The following is a 25724-nucleotide window of genomic DNA, read 5'->3' as shown; positions in this document are numbered from 1 at the left end:
ATCATACAACCAACGCTATCATCAAGGAGCAGTAGATCTGCTCCTATCTTTGTCTATTATATCACGGACGGAGGAAACAAACCACAGACAAAGGAAATCCACATCATATCCCATAAGCGGGGATCAATACCGCTGCACGCCTTTCACACCAGAGCGGGTTTTAGCTCTTTTAAATGTGAGTTTGCATTCAAGATTTTTTATATCATCACCTCTACTATCAAAACATACTACACTATTTGGGCTCTATATATCTTTTGTCTCTTGCATATGAGCTGACCCATAAGGAAGAACATAACAAGGACAAATTGTTCTGGACTGAATACTGCCATACAACACGACCTCGATAGACATCTCTAGATAAGACTTTCTCGTTTTACCCACTTATTTTATCTGGACTGGTCACTTAGTTTTATAAGGCGCAGCCCTTACGTTTATTTGCTTTTTTCTGTGTTGTGTCTAAGGGTTCTTGAGGGATTCCCTTATAGGGTTGCTGCCGTACTGTGTTATCTAGCGCTTACTCGTTGCTTTTAAATAGGATATATGTATATTCTGATGGCAACATAGGTTGAGAAATGAGTGATGCCAAAGGATATAAAAATGTTGTCGCAGAAATGGTGCAGGCTTGGCGTTATTTTATTGTGTAAAAACAAGTTGTGGTTCATGTTGATCATGCCACCAAAAAGATGCACGCTGTCACATGTGCGGTGGCAGAGCTGGACTGGAGAAGACTGGACAAGTAACATGAAATTATTATTTAATAGAGACAGTCAGCTGCAAAGTTCTATTTGTTGGAGACAGTAAGTTTCAGTTTGTCTGGAGAGAAATTGTTATAATTACTTAATTGGAGATAGAGATAATTAAGCTTTTACATGGAGTCGGTCCGTTACAATGTGTTGTTTTTTTTGTGTGGGAGACTATCCATTGTAATGTTTATAGTGGGACATTTACTTTGAGGCACGCTTATCAACCATAGCTTTTATCAAGGCCTAACCCCTCAGCAAGGTTTAAGTATACCTCCCTGTAGGTGGCACCAGCTTAATATTTATGACTTTTTATGCTTAGGTATAGTTAGTGTTCAGGATTTTGTAATAAATATTACAGATTTGTCCATAAGTTGAAAAATGGCAGGATGAGGGTACGAATTATTAGCATAGTAGAAAAGGAATCTTCGTAGAGGTTTCCTTACAGTGCATTTACAGATCTGTTTCTATTATATGGACATATGAAAGTACTAAAAACTAATTTACATCAGAGAGTGGGGCTGTAGAAATTATATTTTGTATTCTATAATAGTCTATCACCAGTGGACCTTTCAGGAACATTGAGGAAAGGGATAAAAAAAAAAAGCTCTGTATCCTTTTGGATCCAAAAGGTAAAATTCTGGTAAAAAAAAATCTGTGACCAATACGAGCAATAAGTATTTTTTCAAATGAAGTATTTGATCCTCAGTTTTTCCATTTAGATTTCATTTGCTAAACATCTGTGTTTCGTAAATAACCCTATAAGAATACCTAAAAGTAAAGTTGAGAAACTCTTATCTCATCTTATATATTTCTATAGCTAAAACTGCAGCAGTCTTCAGCTTTATTAACCCGACTAGAGAGGTGACTTTGGAATAAACGCTTGTTATGTAATATTGCTTAAACATCCAGACATAGAAGCTGAAGTATTCAGTACTCCTTTGGGTAACAAAATGTAAACATTAACACATTAGGCGTGGTGTAAAGGAAAACAATATAACTTCCTCAAAGAAAACAAAATGGAGTAGACTGTTGTGAAACAACTTGTTTCATGAGCAGCATGTCCCACATTTTTTTTTTTTTTTTGTAATGTGATCTTAATATATTATACAAATTCTAAATAGCCATGTTGGAATTATTAGAGAACTGATGATTTACCATAAAGCTATAGTAGATATTTATTCAGCTTTTGATAGTGTGGACCACCTGCGTCTTTCATATTCTTTTTAATCTTGGCCATGTTATGCTCTCCCCTCTTTGCTTCGTTTGTACTTCTCCTACATAATCTCTCTTTCTGTTACAGCAACTTATTTTGCAGTAGTGTTCCACATGCCTTTTATTTCTGGAATCCTTTATGAATTCTGTAGCCAGGATTATCTATCTAAGATGCCCATATTTTCACGCCCTTCCCTTTGGTCAGACCTTAAACTGGCTTTGTGTGTTATTTTGGATTTGGATCCAAAATCCTAGTAATCCCACAATAACACTCCACATCTGTACGCTGTTCTACATATCCTGTATTATCAACAAATACTTCACATCTACGTTAAAGGGACACTCCAGGCACCCAGACCACTTCTGCCCATTGGAGTGGTCTGGGTGCCAACTCCCACTACCCTTAACCCTGCAAGTGTTTTTTTATAAACTGCAATAATTACCTTGCAGGGTTAACTCCACCTCTAGTGGCTGTCTACTAGACAGCCACTAGAAGGCACTTCCTGGTCCATAGCACAGCGTCCTCCAGCATTAGGTCTCCGTGGCCGGCCGGCGGGATCAGTCTCACCCACCGTCCGACGTAATGAAGCGGAGGAGCGGTGGCGATCCGAAACCACCACCGAGGGACATCGGCGGGGGTCTCAGGTAAGTGACTGAAGGGGTTTTCACCCCTTCAGCAACCGGGGATTGGGAGTTGGGAGGGAGAGGGGACCTGCAGTGCCAGGAAAACGGATAGTTTTCCTGGCGCTGGAGAGTCCCTTTAAGCCACTCTGCCAATGACTCTTGCCGGTCCTGTATTTGCTTCTAGACTCCTCATTTTCATTTTAGAACTTCTCAAAGGACTCCAAAATTCTTATGGAATGCACTCACTTAACTTTTAGACTTTGCCTTCTCTCACCCACCAGACTTTTTCACTCTTGTCCCCAGACATTTAAGGAATCCATAACAATTCACTTAGAGGCGTATCATCTGTTTCATTGCTCTCCCTCTTACATTCCACTCCGTTTTACAGTGTGTGCTTACTGTGTGGCCCATCCAATTTCACTTTATTACTCTAAAGCCATATGTTCTGAATGTATATACATACTATATATGTTATCACCTTTCCCATGCAGCCTCACTCCTGATTATTTTATAAATTAATATCTTATGTAGTGGTACCCCATTCCCTTTAAGCTTTAAGATTGTTTTGTAGGACACTTGTTACGTTTGGACTTAATTTCCTTATTTTGTCATATACATATTGTTTAACACTGTGGCAGATGTTGGTACTATATGATTAATAATTATATTGAAAAAAAGTATAAATAATTTGAAGACTTTCTTTGAAGATTGAGATTCTAACAAAAAGAATTTGGTTGGCATCATCTGAAAAATGTCCTTGGAATCAGAGGGAAAAAGTAAAACATCTTGATGCTGCATTAAAACCAAGACACTTTATATTTATGATCGCAATACTTGCCTAAACCATAACTTTTCCTTTTTTTCCCTCGTAGGCACTCATGTGTCTGGATGAAATATTCCAAGCAGTGCAAGCCGCTGAGACAGCAGTACAACGGGATCCACACTTTGTTGAGGCCTGGCAGACTTTGGGTCGAGCACAGCTTGGATTAGGAGAAATTACAATGGTAAGCATTTTGCACTCACCGGCAGTCCGTCACAAAAAAAAACCCCTTTAAAACATGAATCTTGCACAATTTCCTCTGTATACGGGTTGTAAATGTTCAAATCTATTCAAAAATAATATTTATACCTCTGCATTCCTGGAATCCATGTTAATGGAAAGACAATATGATAAAATGAATATTAGTATATTGAACAGATGTAATTTTTTCCCCTTTATTGCATTTTTTTTAACAAAATGTTTCTTGCATTTCTGTGAGAGAAAAACAACTTGAGAGATAGATTACTCCCCTTTCTCTGTTTCAAAAGTGACATAAGCCTATCACAGATGTTTAAATGTGGATTAAATCGATAAAGCAAAAGTGGAATTTCCGCTTTTGCAATTGCAGTGAATCAGGTCACAGCCACATGTGCCTGAGACGTATACAACTTTAACAGGATCCGGGGATGTCATCTGCAGCTTAGTGGCTCCTTACTCATTGGTTTGGCATGTAGTGGATGTTGTACCTAGACTGCCCGTTTAAACACTTCCAAAAATCACCACGGCACACTTTTTAGGGTATTTTTATTTTCCCTTATTAACAATCTAACCCAAAAGTGGTTCAGAGCAGACTTGCAGATATATAATTTTCAGATGAACATCTTGCGCTGGTTGTTTGTAGGCCACATTTTTCCTGGTACTCGGGCAACTTTTTAGCTGGTTTAGAATCATGGAAAATAGTTCTCAAACATCTGGATTGCCAAGATTAAGCATTGCTGGTCTGGCGTAATCATTTCTTAGCTGTACTTTTGGCTGCAGTTTCCTGAGCACCTCAGCTTAATGTGAGAAAACTTCCATGACGACTCAAATGCACATGCTATAGAGCACGGATAGGCAACTTTCGGCACTCCAGATGTTGTGAACTACGTCTCTCATAATGCTATTACAGCCATAATGCTGGCAAAGCATTAGAGGAGATGTAGTCCACAGCATCTGGAGAGCCGAAGGTTCAATACCTCTCCTTTAGAGTACTGCCAGGTTCATTTAAACTCGGCAAGTAACTTGCAGCTGTAATCACCAACCTAAACTGTGCCTGACACAGACTTTGTAGCAAAAACATAGGATTTATTAAGTGTTAGGTAAGCATAGTGAGCCTTGCTATTGTCATGAAACGGATTGTACATCTGAAACTGTGTCTGTTCTTATAAGATACAATAATTTTTTATCATATCCACAATTTTTTTTTTTTTTTTGGTTAATTGAGATTTTATTGATAATTAAAATAAGGAAAGAGGTATAACTAAAATGAAGGCATATCCAATCAAAGACATATGTTTGTGCAAAAATACAAACATGCCAGTAACCCTAAAGACAAGGAAATTGTGTTATATGACATTCAGTACCTTTTCAATAAATTTTAGCATTATGACTAACTTTGCATAGTATAAAAAAGGAACTATCGCAGGAGTCACTCAAGCAGGGGCTACACCTTCCCTAAGCTGAAGAAAAAATTATTTGTATGCTTAAACCTCCTCGGTTAAATGTCTCCCGGTTCATGACATCGAAGAAAGGGAAGAGGATTTCCAACTAGCTGAAATTAGAAATTTAGTCACATTTAGCAGCCTAACAATAAGTGACTTCTTATGTGAATAGTTTAGGCCAGTGGTAGTCAACCTTTTTCTAACTACCGCCCACTTATGCATCTTTTTGGTTGCATCTTTTTGGTTGAAAAAATTTCCTTACCACCCACCAGTTTTCGCGCAAGTGCGGAATATTTTTTTCGAAAGGAGGGTGTTTTAAAAAAATAAATGTACGTACATTTATCTTTTTATTTCCAATAATGCATGTTTATAATGTTTTTAACTTTATAAAGTTTAATGAGAAAACAATAAAGTAAATTGAAATTACCTTTACTAGTGATTAATGAGATCCTTGATGCTGCAAGACTAAATATTTGATATCTGGTTCGATTTTCGTAAGGAATAAACGAAGGTCTCTTCTTTCGGTGATATTCAGACGACTTCTCTGTTTGCGCATAATATGATTTCTCATCTGTGCATCAGCTCCCCTCTTCTCCCTCCTCAATTCCCCTCCCCACCTTTTTTCCCTTTTTTTAACCTTCCTTATAGCAATGCCCAGTAGGAAGGCTGAGCTAGGTATCCCACTATAACAGACTGGCACACATACATACAGACACACAAGCACACATACAGACACACATACACGACACATACATACATACAGACACACAAGCACACATACAGACACACATACACGACACATACATACATACAGACAGGCACACATACATACAGACACACACACACGACACATACACACATACAGACAGACACAAGAAACATATACAAACAAAGACAAGACACACATACATACACACACATACACACACACACACAACACATACAAAGACACACATACATACAGACATACAGACAGACACACACAAGACATACATACAAAGACACACACACACAAGACATATATACAGACACACACACACACAAGACACATACATAAGACACACACAAGACATACATACAAAGACACATACACAAACAAACACACATTATATTTAAGTCACCCTCCTGTTTCCTACCTTTAAGGTGCAGGAGGGTGACTTTCCCTGGGGTCCAGTGGTGGCTCAGGTTGATGGGAGTCAGAGTTCCCACTCTGACTCCCTCCTCCTCCTTCCTCCCGCGCGGGCTCTCAGTATGCTGGGAGGAGTGACCGGGGAATCACTTCCTCCCAGCAGAGATGATGTCATCACAGGGGGCCCGGTCGCGCTGTTAAAGCGCCCAGCGCTGACCGGGGCCCCTCACAATCCACATCCATCGGGTTGCCCTGACAGCATGGGCCACCCGATGGATCGCTCCATATGCGGCCCCGGCGGTTTCCCGCCCGGGCCGGGGCTGCAAGTGGTGATGGCGGTACCTGGTCGCAGGGGTACCGCCGGCTCGCACCCGCCCGCCGCTCACCCAATCTGTAAAAAAAATAGAAAATCCCTACCGCCCACCTGGAATCCTGAAACGCCCAGGTAGGGACCAGGTTGACGACCCATGGTTAAGGCACTTGATGTAATAGCATTGTTTACAGAGTAAAATTTACAGGAGAAAAAAAAAAAAAAATTTAAATTCTTTATTTTCAGCGCATAATGTGAAATTTACACAAAAAAGGTGTTGTAACGGATACAGTAAAGTAAAGTATCGATATTGTAAACTTGGTATAACAAAATAACAGCGAGAAACATTATGCACATTTTTTTTGCTTTAAGAGGGCTGTTGGGTTGTAGCGGTATGTAGTCATGTGTAAGTGGGTGTGAGTTCATCACTGTTTAGTTGCCGTCACCACCAACGTTGCCTGGTTTGTGGTACCTGGTAGTGGGTGTCATGTTTAGGGGCTTTATGCTCGGAATACGTCGATGTCCTCTGTTTGGAGGAAGTTCTAGGATAAGCTCCCTGTGAGTCGCTAGGCTATTAGTGTGTGTCTATGGTATTTCCTAGTAGGTATGCACTGCGTGGTGGCTCGCTAGGTCCTGACTATTTGCGTGTGGTCTAGTTGCCAGGTTCAGGCCCCATCTCAGAGGGTGACTGCTATGGTGCATCTATGGGCGTCAATTACGGGGTGTATTATGGTGGTCATCAGTCCTATATAGCTATATCGTAGGTAAGGTGGGTCGCTGGCTGAGTGGTGTTTTTAAGGTCGTGTGCAGGCCCCTTTGTACATCGTTCCCCTATGACCCAGGGGATGGGGGGGGGGGTGGGAGGGGAAGGAGGGTGGTAATAGAGCTCCGGAGTGTGTGTCCTCTTGTAACGGTTGTGGGTAAGACAATTTAACTAATGTAATGGGGCAAACTGTAAATCTTAAAAAGTCTCAGTGTCCCTCAACCGGGGTTGATGGGAGATGTTCTTGAGTCAGGTCGTGGCTTCGTGTGGTCCTCTGGGTTCTGATGTCGCTCGGTTTCCTGTTGGTCTCTGCTCGAGGCTTGAGCTTCCGTTCATGTCTTGTTTCTTTAGCCCCAATGTTGCTAGTAGCGCCGGTCCCTCCGCTGGATCTGTGACTTTGTAGTGTTTTCCCTCCTTAGTTACCCACAGAGTCTTCGGTGTCGCCCACCTGTAGGTGATGCCTGCTACTTGAAGGGTGTATGTGATTGGTTTCAGCGTTTTACGCCAAAGGAGTGTTTCCCTGCTTAGGTCCTGGAATAAGGAGAGTTGACAAGTCTCGAACGTGTAGGGGGTCTTCCCTTGAAATGCAGCAATTATTCCCAGTTTATCAGTCATGGTGCAGCAGCGCAGTATGAGGTCTCGGGACGCTGACTCTGGCGCCCGTGGTGACTTTGCTATCCTGTATATGCCATCAAACATAAACTGTCTGGCCCCTTTGGATGGTAGGACCGTTGCCACTAGGCGCCTGATGAAATGGGGCAACTCTTCTAGTGGGATATTCTCTGGAACCCCCCGTATTTTTACGTTTTTCCTCCTGCCTCTGTCGTCCAAAATATTAAGTTGTCTGGCCATCGAGGTTTGTTGTGTTGCTTTTAGGCTCAGCACTGTGTCCCCTAGTGTTTGGAGGTCCTGTTTCAGGTCTGCCAGGCCTGATTCAGTGGCTTGTGTGCGTGCTGTTATTGACTGCACCTCTGTGGTGAGTACTGCAAGGTCATCTTCCCACATTTGTTTTAGGTTTTTCTGCAGGCCCGCTAGCATTTCCTGGATGTCGCTTTTGGAGGCCGGTGTGTGGTCCCCCACCCTCTGCAGAGCCCGCAGGGGGTCAGTTTTGGGAAGGAGTGCATCTGGGGGGTCGCCCGCCCTCAGCCGTGCTTCTGGTGGGTGAGTGATGGAGGGGGAGATGTCAGTGTGCTCTCCCTCCATTGATGAGGTTGGAGAGGGCCCTCGGGGCGTTTGATTAAGTGATGTGGCAGGGGATTGCAGCATTTGGCTGATGTCTCGCTGCATTCTAGGGTTAGGTGCAGGTTGCTTTTGTGACCTTCGCCCCATTGTACTTGCCTCTGTCTGGGCGTAGTATTCCGGCGTGTACCGCGGGTCCAGTCCCCAGGCGAGCTCTGTCGGCTGTCCGCCCGTGAGGTAGGCCTTGGGGCCTCGTTTTCGGGTTTTTCTGCCCGGGGTGGAAAAGAAGGGCATCTGTGGAATCCGTAGGAGTCACTGAGGCCGACCCACTAGTCGGATGCCGTGTGCGATGCAGGATGCCGTTGATTTTTAAAAGATTAAGAGGATTTCGCTCCGGAGCTCTGGAAGATGGCGGCTGCTTCGTTCCGGCTCCAAGCTCCGCCCAGAAAAATACAAATTTAAGACCAGACTCTGAATATTTTCCAATACAGGCAAATAAGTGTGACGGAAGCTTCCATGCCACTGACTTTTGGAGATTCTTGTCTGCTAGCCTCTTTTACACAGACTATGGACTTGGTCTCAAAATGCTCCTTAAAGGAGCTGTTGTCACTGGGAGGGAGGGTTATGGGGACCCCGGAAGCTTACTGTGCTTCCAGCTGTATTTGAGGACCTCTGGGGATCACCTGGAATAATTTTACACTAGCCTGACCCGGTATACCCTGAAACGCTCTGGAACTGTTTCATGTTTTAAGACTGTGTCGAGGTCCGGTGAATCTTTAAAGGACCACTATAGGGTCTCTAGGTCCCCCCCACCCTTAGGGTCCTCCGCCCGCCGGGCTCTAGGGTGAGGAAGGGGTTAAACACATACCTTTTATCCAGCGCTGGGCTCCCTCGGTGGTGGGAACTCTCCGCCTCCTTTCCCGTCATCGGCTGGATGCGCTCGCGCATTCAGCCAGTCCATAAGAAAGCATTCTCAATGCTTTCCTATGGAAGCTGGCATCTTCTCACTGTGAAAATCACAGTGTGAAGCGCGGAAGCGCCTCTAGCGGCTGTCAATGAGACAGCCACTAGAGGCTGGATTAACCCTAATGTAAACATAGCAGTTTACAGCAGAAAGGGTTAATCCTAGATGGACCTGGCACCCAGACCACTTCATTAAGCTAAAGTGATCTGGGTGCCTATAGTGGTCCTTTAAGCAGGTATTGCCCTTCAAATAGAGCACTTTATAAAGGGGAGGTTTGAGAGGCAAGGAGGCATCTGGGGATACTGGGGGCTTGAAAGTGCTCCACTCCCCAGAAGTCCGGGAACCGCTTTTTGGAGATTGGGGCTAAGCCGCTGCATACCTGGAACATCTCACAAGATCTGAGACTAGCTGGGACCCAGTAAAATGTTTAACATGCTGTAACTCAAGCACAGATTCTCCCATCAGGCCGATATTTGGTTAGATTCAGAACTTTCTGGAACAATGTTAAAAATAACACGTTCGGCCTAGAAATAAAATGGGTCTGTCACACAGCAAGACTGAGAGATCCTTCAAATCTCCGAAAGAACTGAGTATATATCTCATGTGCAATGGACTTATAGGAGTGGAAATGTTTTTTTTAAACTTATCAGTGTCTGGTCGGGCACTAGGATTGGAAGAGAACAGTGTGTCGTCAGAATATGTCAGTGTCAATGTTTCTGCTACCTTGGAGATTTGGCATTAGTAAACAGGTTATTCAAGACGGTACTGCGTTCTTGGTTCGGTGGTAGCTCAGACAGAGTATACAAAGGTACTCAGACTCCGTAATAGTCAAAAACAAAACTTGTGACAGCAAAGTCAAAATATTATAATATTCCATTTGTGGCAAAGGTGCTTCCCCTCTCTGTTTTGGCAAAATCAATTGGTTTTATGCTTATCTGGATGACTTATTAAACCAAACAAAACATACTATCTCAGAGCACATGTTTTTAAATTGTTTGCTTGGTAAGGTACGGAAATAAAAAAAAATGAACATGTAAGTAGATTCATATTCTCTAAACCAATTTTGCCAAACCAGGAGAGAAAGAGTACCGACCAACGTCAGCGATCCTGTCTAAGATTGTCAGCTAAAGGTTCAAAACTTGCTTGAAAAATATATTTTAGTTTTTTTTTCTAAAAGACATTCTTAGATACTTCAATTGAATTACCAATTTAATATTTTCTATAACATAAATTATATATCTTAACAATTAGAGGCTGAATAATGAATGCAGGCTGGTGAATCGGTTATACATTAGAGATTCAAACGTTGTATAATTCACTACATGCTAAGTGATGTTACAATTGAATGCATTTCTTATCTGATGGGGGTAAACTAATAAAGCAAGCTAGAATTAGAATTTAGTGAATAGTCTCATCGGAGAATACATATAATGACATGTGCGTTAAATAGCGATAGTCAAGGATGTTCATTTACATTTGATTTCAATTACTTCATGTAAGAGTCGTTTATAGTATCTTTAATCTTCATGAATATAGATAATGCCACTTTCTGAGATTTTCGGTCAATTACAGTGTATGAAACAACTATATTGTTCACAGAAAAGGGCACAGCATGTCGCTACTCATAGTGGATGCAATTACTACCTCTGCATTAGTGATTATGGTGATTAGGTTGAGGCTTAAGCATTATAAATAGCTTTTTAATGTAAACAAGTTATTTTTCTAATGTACATAGAATGACGAAACATGGATTTCTTAGATGCTTGCCGAGTGCTCATTTTTGTTATTAGAGCTACTAACACATCTACGTTAAAGAAACAGTACGTAGTGTATGAAATGGGCACTAAAGAAGTAAAGGTTTTAATATGCCTTTATGATTTTCGGCAAGGAGGCAGGACAGATTGAATCAATGCATCTCTATAAGGGAAAATTCAGCTCTGCATGTAACGCTGAACGGCAGCACTGCCCCAGGAAGCACTTCTAGTAGCTATCTGAGGAGTGGCCATTGGAGGTATGCCTAGACTATAATGTAAACACTGCCTTATCTCTGAAAAGGCAGTGTTTACCTAAAAATGTAGTTAGATTATTTTATTATTTATTATTTATATAGCGCCATCAGATTCCGTAGCGCTGTACAATGGGGTTTCTTGTCACTTTTTTATTTCTTTTACTGGTAGTACATCACTGTGTCCGCCTGGATAGCCTAGTTTTTTTTTTTGTTTGTTTTTTTTTCTGATAAAATTACTTTTCATTAGAAAGTTATACATAAGGAAAGGGACTACTTGGGACTTCTTTTCCTTATGTAGAAACCGCAGGTTTATAAATGGTGAAGCTCCCCGTCAATTGTCAAATTTGTCATTGGTTGCCAATTCTTGCTCATCTCCTTCCTGCAATGATGTTTGCAAGATCCTGATGAACTAGGCGTGCATTTTACATGCACGCACTAGAGAGGGCATATGAAGAAACCTCCAGCTAGTGCCATATGGGATTTACCAAGATGGTGGAACCATGAATGAAGACCTGGTAGGACTGGAAGGACATGAAAACAGTAAGTAGCAGTAGGTCATGTGACCATCAACAACCACAGGGCGAGTTAGGGAGGCTAAGGGCACTCTAAGATACGTTGGGTTGGTGGAAGAGAAAGAAATGACAAAGCCACTTTAATATCTCCATACAATATTTTGATTTTGCGTTTTACTGAAATGGTATACTTTCAGTTTGCTAAATGTGTTTATTCAAGTGGTTGTGATGCTAGGACGTAGTCCACACAGGCATTAATTTAATAGATTTGTCAAAGTGACAAATGGGCTTTAAAACAAAGCTCGTAGCTCAGTCTCCAAGTCCTGTCAACAGAGAACTCAGAATTACACTTCTTGCCTCATATAACAACTCATAATATCACACTGGTATCCAGCATTGACATACAGAGACTTACAAGAGCAAGCCCTTGCAAGTCCAAAGACTGCCCCATCTCTCCTCTCATTGGCGTTGTGAACATAGGTGATCATTAGAGAGGCTAGGGATAAAGTGGTTTGTGTGCCTAGAGCTAGCATGTCAAACTGCAGGCCGCGGGCTGCATGCGGCCCACAATGATTATCTTTGTGGCCCAGCGAGCCACGAGTTTGACATGTTAGGGCACATTGCAGGTGCCTACTCTGCTAAAAAGTACCCACCTGGATGGAGAAATCACTGGCGGCAGCAAGGGAGCTCAATCTGTTCTTCCTGCTCCTCACTGCTCCCTCACGCATGCCCTCTGTAGTGATGCCGGGTGCCGGAATATGACGTCATTCCGGCCCAGCATCACTAAACTGCGTGCATTGGGGAGCAGTGAGGAGCAGGAAGGGAGATCTCTAGAGAGAATATCCCCACTGGACCCCAGGGAGAGGACCCACACCAGCTTCCAAAGGTAGGTAGCAAGAAATAAAATGATTTGTGAGTGTGTGCAAGAATGTGTAAATGTGTGTGTCTGTCAGTGTGTGTGTTTCTGTCAGTGAGTGAGTGTGTGTGTATCTGTCGGAGAGTATGTGTCTGTCGGTGAGTGTGTGTTGGTCAGTGTTTTGCGATGGCTGTGACTGGACAGTGGAGGTGCACATTGGCACGCAACACCACATCACATTCAGAGGTGACGTCAATGTGCTCCACCTTCACAGAGTTTAAAGGAGCAGCGGGAGGATCCACTTTGGCATAGGGTGCGGACATCGCCATTTGGGGTATACCAGAAGGTGGACTCTAGAGTCGCATACTGGCATTTGTTTGTCGGCTAATATTTTGTTGTTTTTTTTTAAATGGGGTCCGGGGTTTAGCAGAGGGGGCTGCTGGGATTTAGTACAGAGGGGGATACTGGGGTTTAGAAGAGGGGGAAGCTGTTATTTTTTTTTATTTTTTTTATACTGTACTTTTCAAAATAAACCTATGTTTCTATGAAAATGTAAGTTTTTTGTTTTTTTTTGGCATGTGCTAGTCTTTGCGTTTGACATGCTTGGCCTAGTGTCTCATTTTAAGATTGGGATGTTTTTTCATATGCTGTCTGTTTCTGAGATTTGAGGACATGTTTGCAGAATGCGGAATTATATTGTCATATTGTGAATTATAACAAATATTTACCCCTGCCTTTAATACAAATCTTTTACTGTCCCCTTAAAAAGCATTAGGGAATCTTCAATATGTGTGTTCTGTTGCAATGATGTCACTTCTACATGTGGAGATTAATATTACTCACACAGAAAATTTCTTTACATACATATAACTAGTTATTGAAAGTGTATTACTTTATGATTCCATCCTCAATTTATTAAATCGGTATGTATTAAAATCTTTCATATCCTTCTGTAGTGTAGGGGATCTGAAATATCACTCACAAGTAGTTGTATGCGTGCAACATCCAGTAAAGGAAAATTATTATATAATTAATCATAGGCAGCATTTTTTCCTACGCTTTACTTTTTGTTACAAAATCCTTGATAAACAGATAATATGGTGTGTTTTTTATTTTTTTTCCGATTTATTTTTATAAGCTGAATACATGTTTTCTTTAAAATTCAAAGAAAAAAGGGACATTGGGTTATACTTGAAGGATGACTTTTTAAAAGGATTTACAATTTTTTAAACTGTAAAAATCTGTCTGACTTTTCTATGTTTTGTTTTTATAATCCTGTGAATTATGCATTTCATACATCGTAATGATGCTAAATTGAGGAACTAAATGTTTCTCTTCTTGCCAATGGAAAACAATTTGGTTTATCTGAAAGTACAGATCTAGGTGTCATCATTTTATTACAGCAACTCTTCTTAGTAGATGATCCAGGTAACTGCATGGGGGCATTTAAATAAGGAGAAGGGGAAGCTGTCACATTGATCCACCTTTTATGGTTTTAATTTATCATATGTGATTGCCACACCTGTCATCCACCCCCATTCCCTGGCATCATGATCCTCTGCTTTCACAGTGATTAGAAATGGGTAACCAACAAAATGTGTTGTAATGCTCCTAAAACGGCCCCATGCTGTTTCTGTTCCACTTCCTGGCCATACAATTAATTTCATAAGGGTAACTACCAGCTGGCAATAAGTATAGCCAGATCTGGCACTGCTGTACACATTTTATATTCACTCTTATCATGGGCTTGTCCAAGATTTTTGGCGGCAAATTTCGATTCAGTTTTAGTCAGTCTTTTAGTTTTTTTTCCGTTATTTAGTCATCTAAATTGTTTTAGTTTAGTTTTAGTCAACTAAATCTCCAGCAGATTTTAGTTGACACAACTAATAATCTAATGGTTTTAGTTAAAGCCACTATCAGTCTCTTTTGCCCCTTCCCCAGCCCCTTTGTTTCTCTTTGTGTCCTCCCAGCCCCTCTAGGTGTGTCTCTTCCAAACCCTGATCTGTCTCTTTTGCCCTTTCCACAGCCCCTCTGTTCTTTTTTTTATTTTTGCAGCAAATTTCAATTTAGTTTTAGTTATAGTTTTTTGACTAAAAAGGCCATTTTAGTTTTAGTCGTATTTTAGTCATCTGAATTGTTTTAGTTTTAGTCTAGTTTTAGTCGACTAAATCTCAGACTTTAGTCAAGGAGTGGTCACTGCCAATAGTTTAAGAAAGAAATTGGAAAATATTGTTCAACATTAAAGTTTTGTGATATTTCCATTATTCTGTTTTGAGCTTCAGACAACTAAAGGCTCCATTCCATGCCTGCTGTAATCATTTACTTTCTGGTTGATAATCCTAAAATGGCTGCCGTAATTATTAGCAGTTAAAGGCTGTTTCCATGTCGTAAATCTTAACTTTAACATATGGTAATTAGTGGATGTTGAAATGTTTGCATCTCACATTTGTATTAATGGGAAATGCCGAACGCTATGGAACACCTAGCTTCAATTGTACATGGTAAAAATTACCACCTGTCTCTAAAATCCTCAAAATTAAGCCCACCTCATCTAAGCATAAAGAGAGAAAGTCAAGTTAATGATTGTAAACTCTCAATACATCATGTCTGAAAAAATATATTATATATTTAAGAAAAGCCTTTCTGTAAGCATAGAGTATGTCATTTTCAATAAACACCTGTGAAATGTGGCAAAGATGTAAATGAGGGCAATATACTCAGGCATTCTCAGGTCTATGCTCTCAGCAAACCTTTTATTGATTTGGCAATTAATTGGGATAGACTATTTGTTGCTGCAAGTCCACTTTGCAAAATTTTAAACATTAAATGGTAAGGTGGGTGTATACATTGTACAGATAGTGTGGTGTGGCACTCAAGGGCAATGATCAGATGATTTGTACAAACCTGGTACACTGTGGTTCCACTGCCTCTAATCTTGGAACAAACTGAAGAATCCACAAGTTCAACAGGATATGCACACTGGTAGACGTTTATAAACATCAGGAACACAAACAAAACCTATGTTTTGGGCAATAGGCCTTAGTCATGTATGATACACGGCTAACGCCATTTGGCTGAAACATTGTATGTTTTAAATCCTGATCTCAATAAGCTTCTACCAGTGTGCAGGGCCGGCGCTACCTGTAAGGCGGACTAGGCAGCCGCCTAGGGCGCCCCTTGGGAAGTGTGCACTTCCTGTTAGTCCGGCCGGGTACAGGAAACAAAAACTCCCCTAACCCGCGGACCATACAGGGCTCGGCCACGCTACAATAGAGGTAGGGGAGGGTGGGGGGATAAATTGAAAGGCGGGGGGGATAAATTGACAGGGAGGGTGGGGGGGAATACATTGACAGGGAGGGGAATAAATTGAATGGGGGGGTAATAAATTGAAAGGGGGGATAAATGGAAAGGGAGGGGGGGTAATAAATTGACATGGAGGGAGGGGGAATAAATTGGCAGGGAGGGGAGGGGAATAAATTGACATGGAGGGGAGGGGAATACATTGAAAGGGGGGGGGATAAATTGACAGGGAGGGTGGTGGGAATAAATTGAAAGGGGGGGGAATAAATGGACGGGGGGATAAATTGACAGGCAGGGTGGGGGAATAAATTGACAGGGAGGGGGGGGGAATAAATTGACAGAGAGGGGGGTGGGAATAAATTGACAGGGAGGGGGGGGAATAAATTGACAGGGAGGGGGGGGGAATAAATTGACAGGGAGGGGGGTGGGAATAAATTGACAGGGAGGGGGGTGGGAATAAATTGACAGGGAGGGGGGTGGGAATAAATTGACAGGGAGGGGGGTGGGAATAAATTGACAGAGAGGGGGGTGGGAATAAATTGACAGAGAGGGGGGTGGGAATAAATTGACAGGGAGGGTGGGGGGAATAAATAGAAAGAGAGGGGGGGTAAATTGACAGGGAGGGTGGGGGAATAAATTGAAAGGGAGGGGGGAATAAATTGAAAGGGGGGGATAAATTGAAAGGGAGGGGAAAGAAATTGACAGGGAGGGGAATTGACGGGGTTGGAGTGGGGAATGAGAGTGGGGAGGGGAGAAGAGAGTGACAACGGGGGAGACGAGAGACACACATAAGCTCCGCCCCCGCCGTTGAGCAGCAGCCCATGCTGCTGCTGCTGCAAAGGCCAGAAGATGGCTGACCCCCAGCAACAGGTAGGCTTGATGTGTGTGTGTGTCTGTGTGTGTATGGACTCAGCAGTCTGTGTGTGTGTGTGTGTGTGTGTATGGACTCAGCAGTCTGTGTGTGTGTATGGACTCAGCAGTCTGTGTGTGTGTATGGACTCAGCAGTCTGTGTGTGTGTATGGACTCAGCAGTCTGTGTGTGTATATGGACTCAGCAGTCTGTGTGTGTGTATGGACTCAGCAGTCTGTGTGTGTGTGTGTGTGTGTGTGTGTGTGTGGATTCAGCAGTCTGCGTGTGTGTATGGACTCAGCAGTCTGTATGTGTGTATGGACTCAGCAGTCTGTGTGTGTATAGACTCAGCAGTCTGTGTGTGTGTATAGACTCAGCAGAGTGTGTGTGTATATGGACTCAGCAGTCTGTGTGTGTGTATGGACTCAGCAGTGTGTGTGTGTGTGTGTGGATTCAGCAGTCTGCGTGTGTGTATGGACTCAGCAGAGTGTGTGTGTGTGTGGATTCAGCAGTCTGCGTGTGTGTATGGACTCAGCAGTCTGCGTGTGTGTATGGACTCAGCAGTCTGTATGTCTGTATGTCTGTGTGTGTGTGTGTATGGACTCAGCAGTCTGTGTGTACATGTATAAATCAGCCTGTGTGCATTCAGCAACACCTTTGTGCATTCAGTAGTCTGTGTGCATTCAGAAATCTGTGTGTGTGTGTGTGTGTGTGTATGTATGTATTCAGTGCACTGTGTGTATGTACTCAGCAGTCTATCAATAATTAAAATTTTTATTCCTGTGAGTTGTTGTCTAGGAAGGGCCCCAGTGCACTGCTTTGCCCGGGGGCCCTTAACGCTGTTAAGATGGTACTGCTTGTGTGTGTCAGTGAGCTTCTATTTAGTGAGCATGTGTGTGTCAGTGAGCTTGTCTTTAGTGAACTTGTGTGTGTCCCTGAACATCTTTGTAGTAAGCCTTGTGTTTATACAAGTGAGTTTGTCTGTAGTAAGCTTGTGTGTGAGTCAGAGAGTTTCGTCTGTCAGTAAGCCTATTTGCGCATGTCAGTGAGCTTGTGTGCTTACTGTACAATATATACATATTGACTTGTAGAAATGGCATACATTTTTTTCCAGGGCTGCTTTGGATTTTCAGTTTGGCTCTGCCAGCGAGTGCGCTTTACAGCTGAATCATCTGTGTGAGCTGCCGCACACTTTAGCCCTGTTACACACGTCTGGGAGCTGCTGTTGACAGGTACTAGTAGTCTAGAGATTGGGACATGGGGTATATGCTCAGCTATCTGTATAATACTATAGTGCTGTTCTCTGTATAATCCAGATCTGTGTGTGTATAATATCCCGGGATAGTCAGTGTTCCTGTATAGTGCTGCTCTCTGTCTTGGGATATTATACACAAACATACCTGTATTATACAGAGAGCAGCACTATACAGGGAGCACTGACTGTCCTGGGATATTATACACACAACCATGTATTATACAGAGAGCAGCACTATACAGGGAGCACCGACTGTCCTGGGATATTATACAGAGAGCAGCACTATACAGGGAGCACTGACTGTCCCAATTTATTATACACACAACCCTGTATTATACAGAGAGCAGCACTATACAGGGAGCACTGACTGTCCCAATTTATTATACACACAACCCTGTATTATACAGAGAGCACTGACTGTCCAGGGATTACACAGACAGTAATTGATAGCTGTGCTGCAAAATGTCCTTGGACATTTTTTTCAAATGTTGGCAACTATGGCACTGTATCAAAGGAAATGTGTTTGATTTTTTAATAATCCCTGGTGGAAAATAATTAATCCTCCACCAGGGATTCTAAAAAAAAAAAAAAAAAAAAAAACACATTTTGTCGGGGGGCGGGGCTTAACATGTGGCAGGGGCGGGGTCAAACTGCGGCGAGGGAGGGTTGAATGTGCCCCCCTACTTTTGTCCCTGGCCCACCCTGTGCCCCCCCTAAAAATGAATCCTAGAGACGCTACTGAAACCTGTCAGTATTTTTAAGCACTGACCACCTCTTGCTCATGTAAATCAAACTTGTCTTCGTTTACGTCTCTTATACCATTATACAGCACTACGGCATATGACTGTGCTTTATAATTAATAATAGCATACATGAATGTGGTAGGGAATAGGTTAACAATCTTGTAGCAAACAAAGAGCATTGCTGCACCAAATTAAAGTGTTTTTTTTTTTTAACAGGCCTCTGGAAACACCAGGGGACTGTCCGCAGGCAGCACAGTGCAAGTGCGTCATTTGATGCGCTTGTGCTGTGAACCGGCACTAGGAATGATTTAGCACTGCTCTCAACATGGTTAGGGGCCAGCCAGATAGACTGTCACTCAGCATGGCGTGCTTGACACCATGTTTTTACACCCCACTTCCCTACATGCCCACCTATAGAGGGAGTCGTCAGTGGAACTTTTCAAATCACCGGTGTCATCACCCCCAGCCAGCCCACTTGTGAGATATGCTTCAATATACTGTTTTCTATGATTCTTTGACCTGAATCACTTCAACACCAAAGGACCACTCATCGTTTAGGCCATCAGATGGTGCAGAAATGCCCATCCAAGTTTTGAGGCAACTTACTGGTTTATTCAAGTCATCACGTATGGTGTTTTATTTATTTTCCTTTCCAAAGATGTCATGCTTATTCTTGTGCTGGTTAAATATGTTGTCAGAAAAACCCCAAGTGTGCAATCGTTGATATTTCATAAGCAGAGGTCACATTTTCAGTAAGCAAACTTCTGCTGATTATGTGAAATGCTGGTTTGTGCTTCTGATTTAATTTAATGTAGTTTATATTCATTTCAGTCACAGAGTGATATAAACTTTCATTGAAATGTAGGTTTTGTGGGATTTGCAGGTAAAATCTAATTGCATATTTAATAGAGCAGTCACATTGATAATCTATTATTTGGAATTTATTAGAAGAGGTTTATGCCTTGATGTTAAAGTGAACGTGTCCTTTTAAGGTGAGCAGTGAGACAATTCTAAAAATAAAAATTCTAGGACTGTCATCTGTGACTTGATGAATTCAAAGACTAACTTTCATAAAATGTGTATATACCCTATACAGTCACCATGACTGCCATCACGTATGATCATGGATGAGACACTGTAGGCAATACAAACCTGTATTAAATGGACACTGTAGGCACCCAGACTACTTCAGCTCATTGGAGTGGTCTGGGTGCAAACTCCCATCACCCTTAACCCTGCAGTGGTAATTATTGCAGTTTTTTATAAATTGCAATAATTACCTCTTAGGGTTAACTCCTCCTTTAGTGGCTGTCTACTAGACCGCCACTAGAGGTACTTCTGGAATTGAAACGGACGTTTGGTCCGTTATCTGACGCTGGACGTCCTCACGCTCTGCATGAGGACCTCCAGCGTCAGATTTTCCCATTGGAAAGCATTGAATAATGCTTTTCTATGGGAGATCCTAATGCGAGCGCGGCCATTGACGTGCATGCGCATTAGGACTCCCCATCGGCTCTGGACCCAGGCAAGTGACTGAAGGTGTCGTTAACCCCTTCAGCGCCGCGGGAGGGGGCATTGACAGAGCGGGAAGCTATAGTGCCAGGAAAACTAGTTTGTTTTTCTGGCACTATAGTTTCCCTTTAAGAAAACCCACTGTTTTATAAATTAATCACACACATGGCTTCCCAAGTAAGCATTTGTAATTGATGCATGAAAGGTTAATTACTAAAGTGTGCTTTCAGGTGAGTTACAGTAAAGGGTTTAACCAGGAAAATGTCATTGAATTTTTTTCTCAACTGAGATAATCCTTAGTGGGAAGATTAACTTCACGATTCACAGACCACATAATGCTTGCCAGTATTTTGTATCACACGACATGCCACAGCTGGCCAATGACATTTAGAAGGAATAACAAAATATTTAGAGGTGGTTATTGGCACATTTTCATTGCATCATATGCGTAGTATTTGAAATCTAAATATATGTTAGAACAAAAAGGGAAGTGGTCAAGTTTCGATTGTGTGAAACCTGCTATACTTGCCAGCAGTCCTAAACTGTCTATTGTACTACTCTCCCTGATTTTCTCTGGTGTCCATAACCCCCATAAAGTGCAGTGATGGCATTTCATAAAAAATAAGGCTTTTCCAGAGTATTTTTGCTTATACCAGTGCTTCCACTTTTATGCAGAAGTGATTACAAAATAATGAATTGTTTACAGATGTTTTATATAAACCTCCAATGTATCACATGTCACTTTTGTGGGACAGTCCTGATTTTGGGGTCCTGTCCACTTTAGTTCTCTTGTGTCCCGCATTCAGGGACTTCAGGGAACTGTCCCTAGTCAGCAGCACCCCTCGAAAGCCCAACCCTCCCTCCCCCCATCCTGATTTAAGCCAGGGCTAATTTGGTATAGAATTGCCAAAGCAGGCCAGACCAGCCATGAAGCTCCAACTATTGCTGGACTGTAAAGGAACACTCTAATAAACATAACCACTGTAGTGTTTAGGTTGCCTAGACTCTTCTGGCATTGTCTCCTGGGTTAATATCAAATTGTTGTGATATGAACAGTCAAATTTGAGTTAATTAAAAGCAAATGGCAATATTTAGGCTAAAATAGCCAATATAATTCTCCAACTCAACTATAGTTACAGTTGGGCAATTTTAGCCTCAATTTTGCATTGGGCATTTAATTTCCTAAAAATCAAAGTTTAATGAATAACTCTGAGACTTTTCCCAGCACCTAGGGAAAATATATTTATCTGCCATGGCTGCATTAATAATGTGGAATTAACACTTCCTATTATTAATTACTTTTCATCCAAGCTTGCCAATACTGATTTACTGAGAGTGCTGGGCTAACCGACCCCTTCCAGGACTTTGTCTACTGGTCAAGCACTATGACTGATGCAGTCCGACAACGCCATAGTTCTCGCGCCTCCCGAAATGTAAAAATGTATGTCCCTCGGCGCTGGGTCAGGTTCCGACCACGCTCCTACCCCACCAACATCAGCCGACGGGGGGGAGACCCAACGTGCATGCGCGGCAATTCAATGCTTTCCTATGGGGATTTTGGCGACGCTGGAGGTCCTCATGCATAGCTGGAGGTCCTCATGCATAGCGTGAGGACGTCCAGCTTCGGTTAAAACACTTTTCGTGTTTTAAGAAGCTGGAAGTCCTTTTAGTGCCTGTCTGATAAAAACTGCAATAATTACACTTGCAGGGTTAAGGGTGATGGGAGTTGGCACACAGACCACTCCAATGGGCAGAAGTGGTCTCTGTGCCTGGAGTGTCCATTTAACTAAGATGCAATGCAAGTAAGGAGTGTACTTTGTTAATAAAAATTTACCAAAAATCATTACAGGAAATCTGTAAAAAATAGAAATGATAAAGGGAAGTTGGCCTGTATTGCCTGTGCAATAAAACACACAACACAAATAATGGCTGGACTGTATTGCACTACATAATTCCTTAATTGGGTCAGACTTGAAACTGTAAATGCTATGTAAATCTAAATGGAACTCCAAAATGCAGACAAAGCTACATGTCTGACTCCAAACTTAATCTCTGACCTCCATGTCATTCTCTGATATTCATTTAGTCAATCGTTCATCAATGTTTGATCTCTAAATTAAATCCACATCTCAGACTGGTCAGAGCAGACCTCAACTGGACAAACTGACAGATTGTACTAAACCTCTGCCCTGAGTCCCTTTGCAACCAGAGTCATGTAGAGAAAGAGGTTAAAGGGCCAGCCTCACTATAAATGGCTTTTATAAAAAAAATATTGCAAGCAGAGAGGGGTGAGATGCCCTTTAATTTAAATGAAATGCATTTTCATTCTGTAAAAAAATATTGCTAGCAGAGAGGGGTGAGATGCCCTTTCATTTAAAGTAGCATTGTACGCTGTGCATGCTGCTTGATGCTCTGTCAGATAATGGCTGTGATAGTTTTCAGTAAAATTGTGAAATCATTGAAGTTCTTATATATTAAGGTGAATGCTCCGTATACTCAGCCCTGTTTTGTGACACTAGTGTCCACCTATCTTTTATACTTCCATAGTATAATAATTAGTCTGGATTCTTGAAGATCTTTTCCCATCAATCACTCCCACTCCAATGACTGGAATACAATGTGTTGCAGGAGATATGATTGAAAGTGATAGCACCCATAATTCCCCTCTCAGAATGCTACCAGGCACAAATTATAAAAAAAAATATAGAAAAAATATGACCTTTCCTTTTAATGAACTGCACTGCCATCCATAACCTTTAACCCCTTAAGGACCAAACTTCTGGAATAAAAGGGAATCATGACATGTCACACATGTCATGTGTCCTTAAGGGGTTAAATTGTAAGCTCACTGTCTATCTAGCTTAGTACTTGATGTATATAAGCATTGGCACATTTGCATCTATTATCGAGTGACACTCTGTTATCACTGAAATAACTCTCCTTTAGAGAATTTGATAAGCACATGCACAATAGTCTCTCAATGCATTGGATTGGCTGAGATCATCAGAGAGGCGAAGCAGTAGCACCGAGAATAATGCGCTGCAGGTTTTAAGGTAATGATATCTTACCTTGGAGATGTGGCACCTACGCAGGTAGGTCAACACTGTAGTTTTAGTAATGCATGTTTATATTCCTAACCCTGCATTATTATGTATTAATTAAAATATATCTGTTAGATAAGTCTTTGTTGCTGTTGGGAAACAGTTCTGCTACAGTGAAGAAGTTATGGTGGATTGTGCAGAGGACCTGAAGAATAGGATGTGTCTGGTCCAGCCATTGACGACACACAGAAAATAGCACTGGGGCCACTTATATAGATAGCGTTTTATTCTATATACAAACATTGCCCTGGTGCCCAATATATGGGTTTCCTAAGATGCTGCTTTCTGATTTTCTCCTCCTGTTTTAATTGCTGTAGCATGTTTGTCCATACTACACAATTCTATATTGCACTCAGAACTTTTATCTGTAAATCTGTTTACTTTGGTTGTGCTTATTGTAACTAGGCAAGGCTACACCTTAAATTTAAAGAGCAGCCAGACTATGCTTAAGATTATTTATCTGTTCCTAACAGCTGGTTTGCAGTCTTTGGGCATAGTTATTTATTAACCGTGCATTGCATTTACAGAATGTTAACACTTGTGCAAAAAACAAACCTTTAACTTATAAATGTCAAGAGTAGGAGATATCCTGTACATAGCAGAGCAAACATGTAATATTTGCTTAACAATTTGATGAGTAGATAGATGGGAGTTCCCAAATTAAAGTTCATTAGCGTTTAGAAAAGCCCCAGCACTTGACACTTGCTGTGAATTTTTCGATCTATCAATCTATTTTTCACATGTCAAATCTATCTCTTTTCTAAATAAAAATGTTACCTGGGCACTCTCCCATGTAAATGTATACATTTAAATAATTAAGGATGTTGGTAACACTTCAGCAGTATCAAACACATTATTTAAATATACAATAGTCACCAAAACAACTTTAACGTAATGATGCAGTTTTGGTTTATATGCCATGTCCCTTCAGTCTTACTGCTCAGTTTACTGCCAATTAGAGGTTTTGTTTGTGTGAATGCAGCCTTAACCCCGCCTCCCTGGCCATGACTGACACAGCCTGCAATGAAAACAAAATGGTTCCATTCTAGTTTCCCTTTAAACTTGGTTGTATGTAAGGGTAAGAATGCAATCTTGAAATCCCTATAAATAAAACAGAACGAATGGATTGAAATCTAAGGTATTTAACTGAAAAAAGTGGATCTGATTAATTCGATATTTTAAGGGTTCTATATTATAAGGACAATATGGAAAGTTGGGTTTATTTGTTCATCAATCCAATATTTTAGCCTGTAATCATTGAATCGATGACGTTTGCAACCATTGATGGTGGATAGGATCAGGCAGGACTAATAGATCTTTCACATAGAATTAATTTCTTATTTTTGTAAGTATTGTAACTTTCCTCTATTAGATTCTGTTAAGGAACGTGCACCAGGCAAAAAGAGGGTGTTCAACTGGTATGGAAGAAATTGTATATGTTATAAAGAAACCCATAACGGCTTGTAATATTTGTATCTACTATGGGGATGTTTCCACAAAGCCATAATGTTACAATGTAAATAATCTTCACAGAGATACTTTTTGTTTTGTATTTAAAAGAACGTGTGTCTCTAATTTTCCAGAACATGGGCATTTCTTACTTCAAACTATATGGAAGGTAATTGGGAAAGTTGTTTGAAATAAATCACATGAATCTGTAGGTTTTTAACCCCTTAAGGACACATGACGTGTGACACGTCATGATTCCCTTTTATTCCAGAAGTTTGGTCCTTAAGGGGTTAAAGGAAGAAACATTCTAATTGGATTAGGCTCTCTGGATTTGGAAATCACAATTGGAAATATATAGAATTCCTATTGGGGGAATCAGACAAACAAGAGATCAGTCCTCTATAGTCACTTTGACTATAACAGTGTAGTTAAAATATCTTGAACTTTGTTATGAAAGTTACCATTTATTCCCCTATAATTATGTCATTTAACTTGGAAAATTTGTGAATTTTCAGTTCCCTTGTAGAAATTATTTTAAAAGTGCACCAATATGGATTAACGGCATATTAAGGGTGTTTCTCGTTTTTAGTCTAATTAGACTGTGAGGGGGGTGGTATTCCTCTTTTCAGCCTTTTTAAATGAGGTGTTGGGGTTCACTATTTTATGTTGATTGTCCAGGAGAGACATGAAACACGTTCTGGTTTCTGCAGTTCATTTTTGTATTTGTGTGTATGTGTGTTTCCCGAATCCTGGT

General features: G+C 41.3%; 1 protein-coding gene across 1 annotated transcript in view; it reads left to right on the top strand.

Annotated features, from left to right (window-relative positions):
• Nucleotides 1-25724, top strand: part of TTC33 (tetratricopeptide repeat domain 33) — a 335723-nt gene that overhangs the window by 228357 nt on the left and 81642 nt on the right. The window contains exon 4 of the mRNA XM_063456860.1: nt 3452-3583. Within this exon, the coding sequence (XP_063312930.1) occupies nt 3452-3583 (132 nt within the window). The remainder of the gene's footprint in view (nt 1-3451; nt 3584-25724) is intronic.

The sequence above is a fragment of the Pelobates fuscus genome, chromosome 5 (genome assembly GCF_036172605.1).
Source record: "Pelobates fuscus isolate aPelFus1 chromosome 5, aPelFus1.pri, whole genome shotgun sequence".
NCBI lineage: Eukaryota > Metazoa > Chordata > Amphibia > Anura > Pelobatidae > Pelobates > Pelobates fuscus.
Note: the sequence above shows the minus strand (reverse complement) of the source record. Positions and strands in the feature narration are given on the sequence as shown.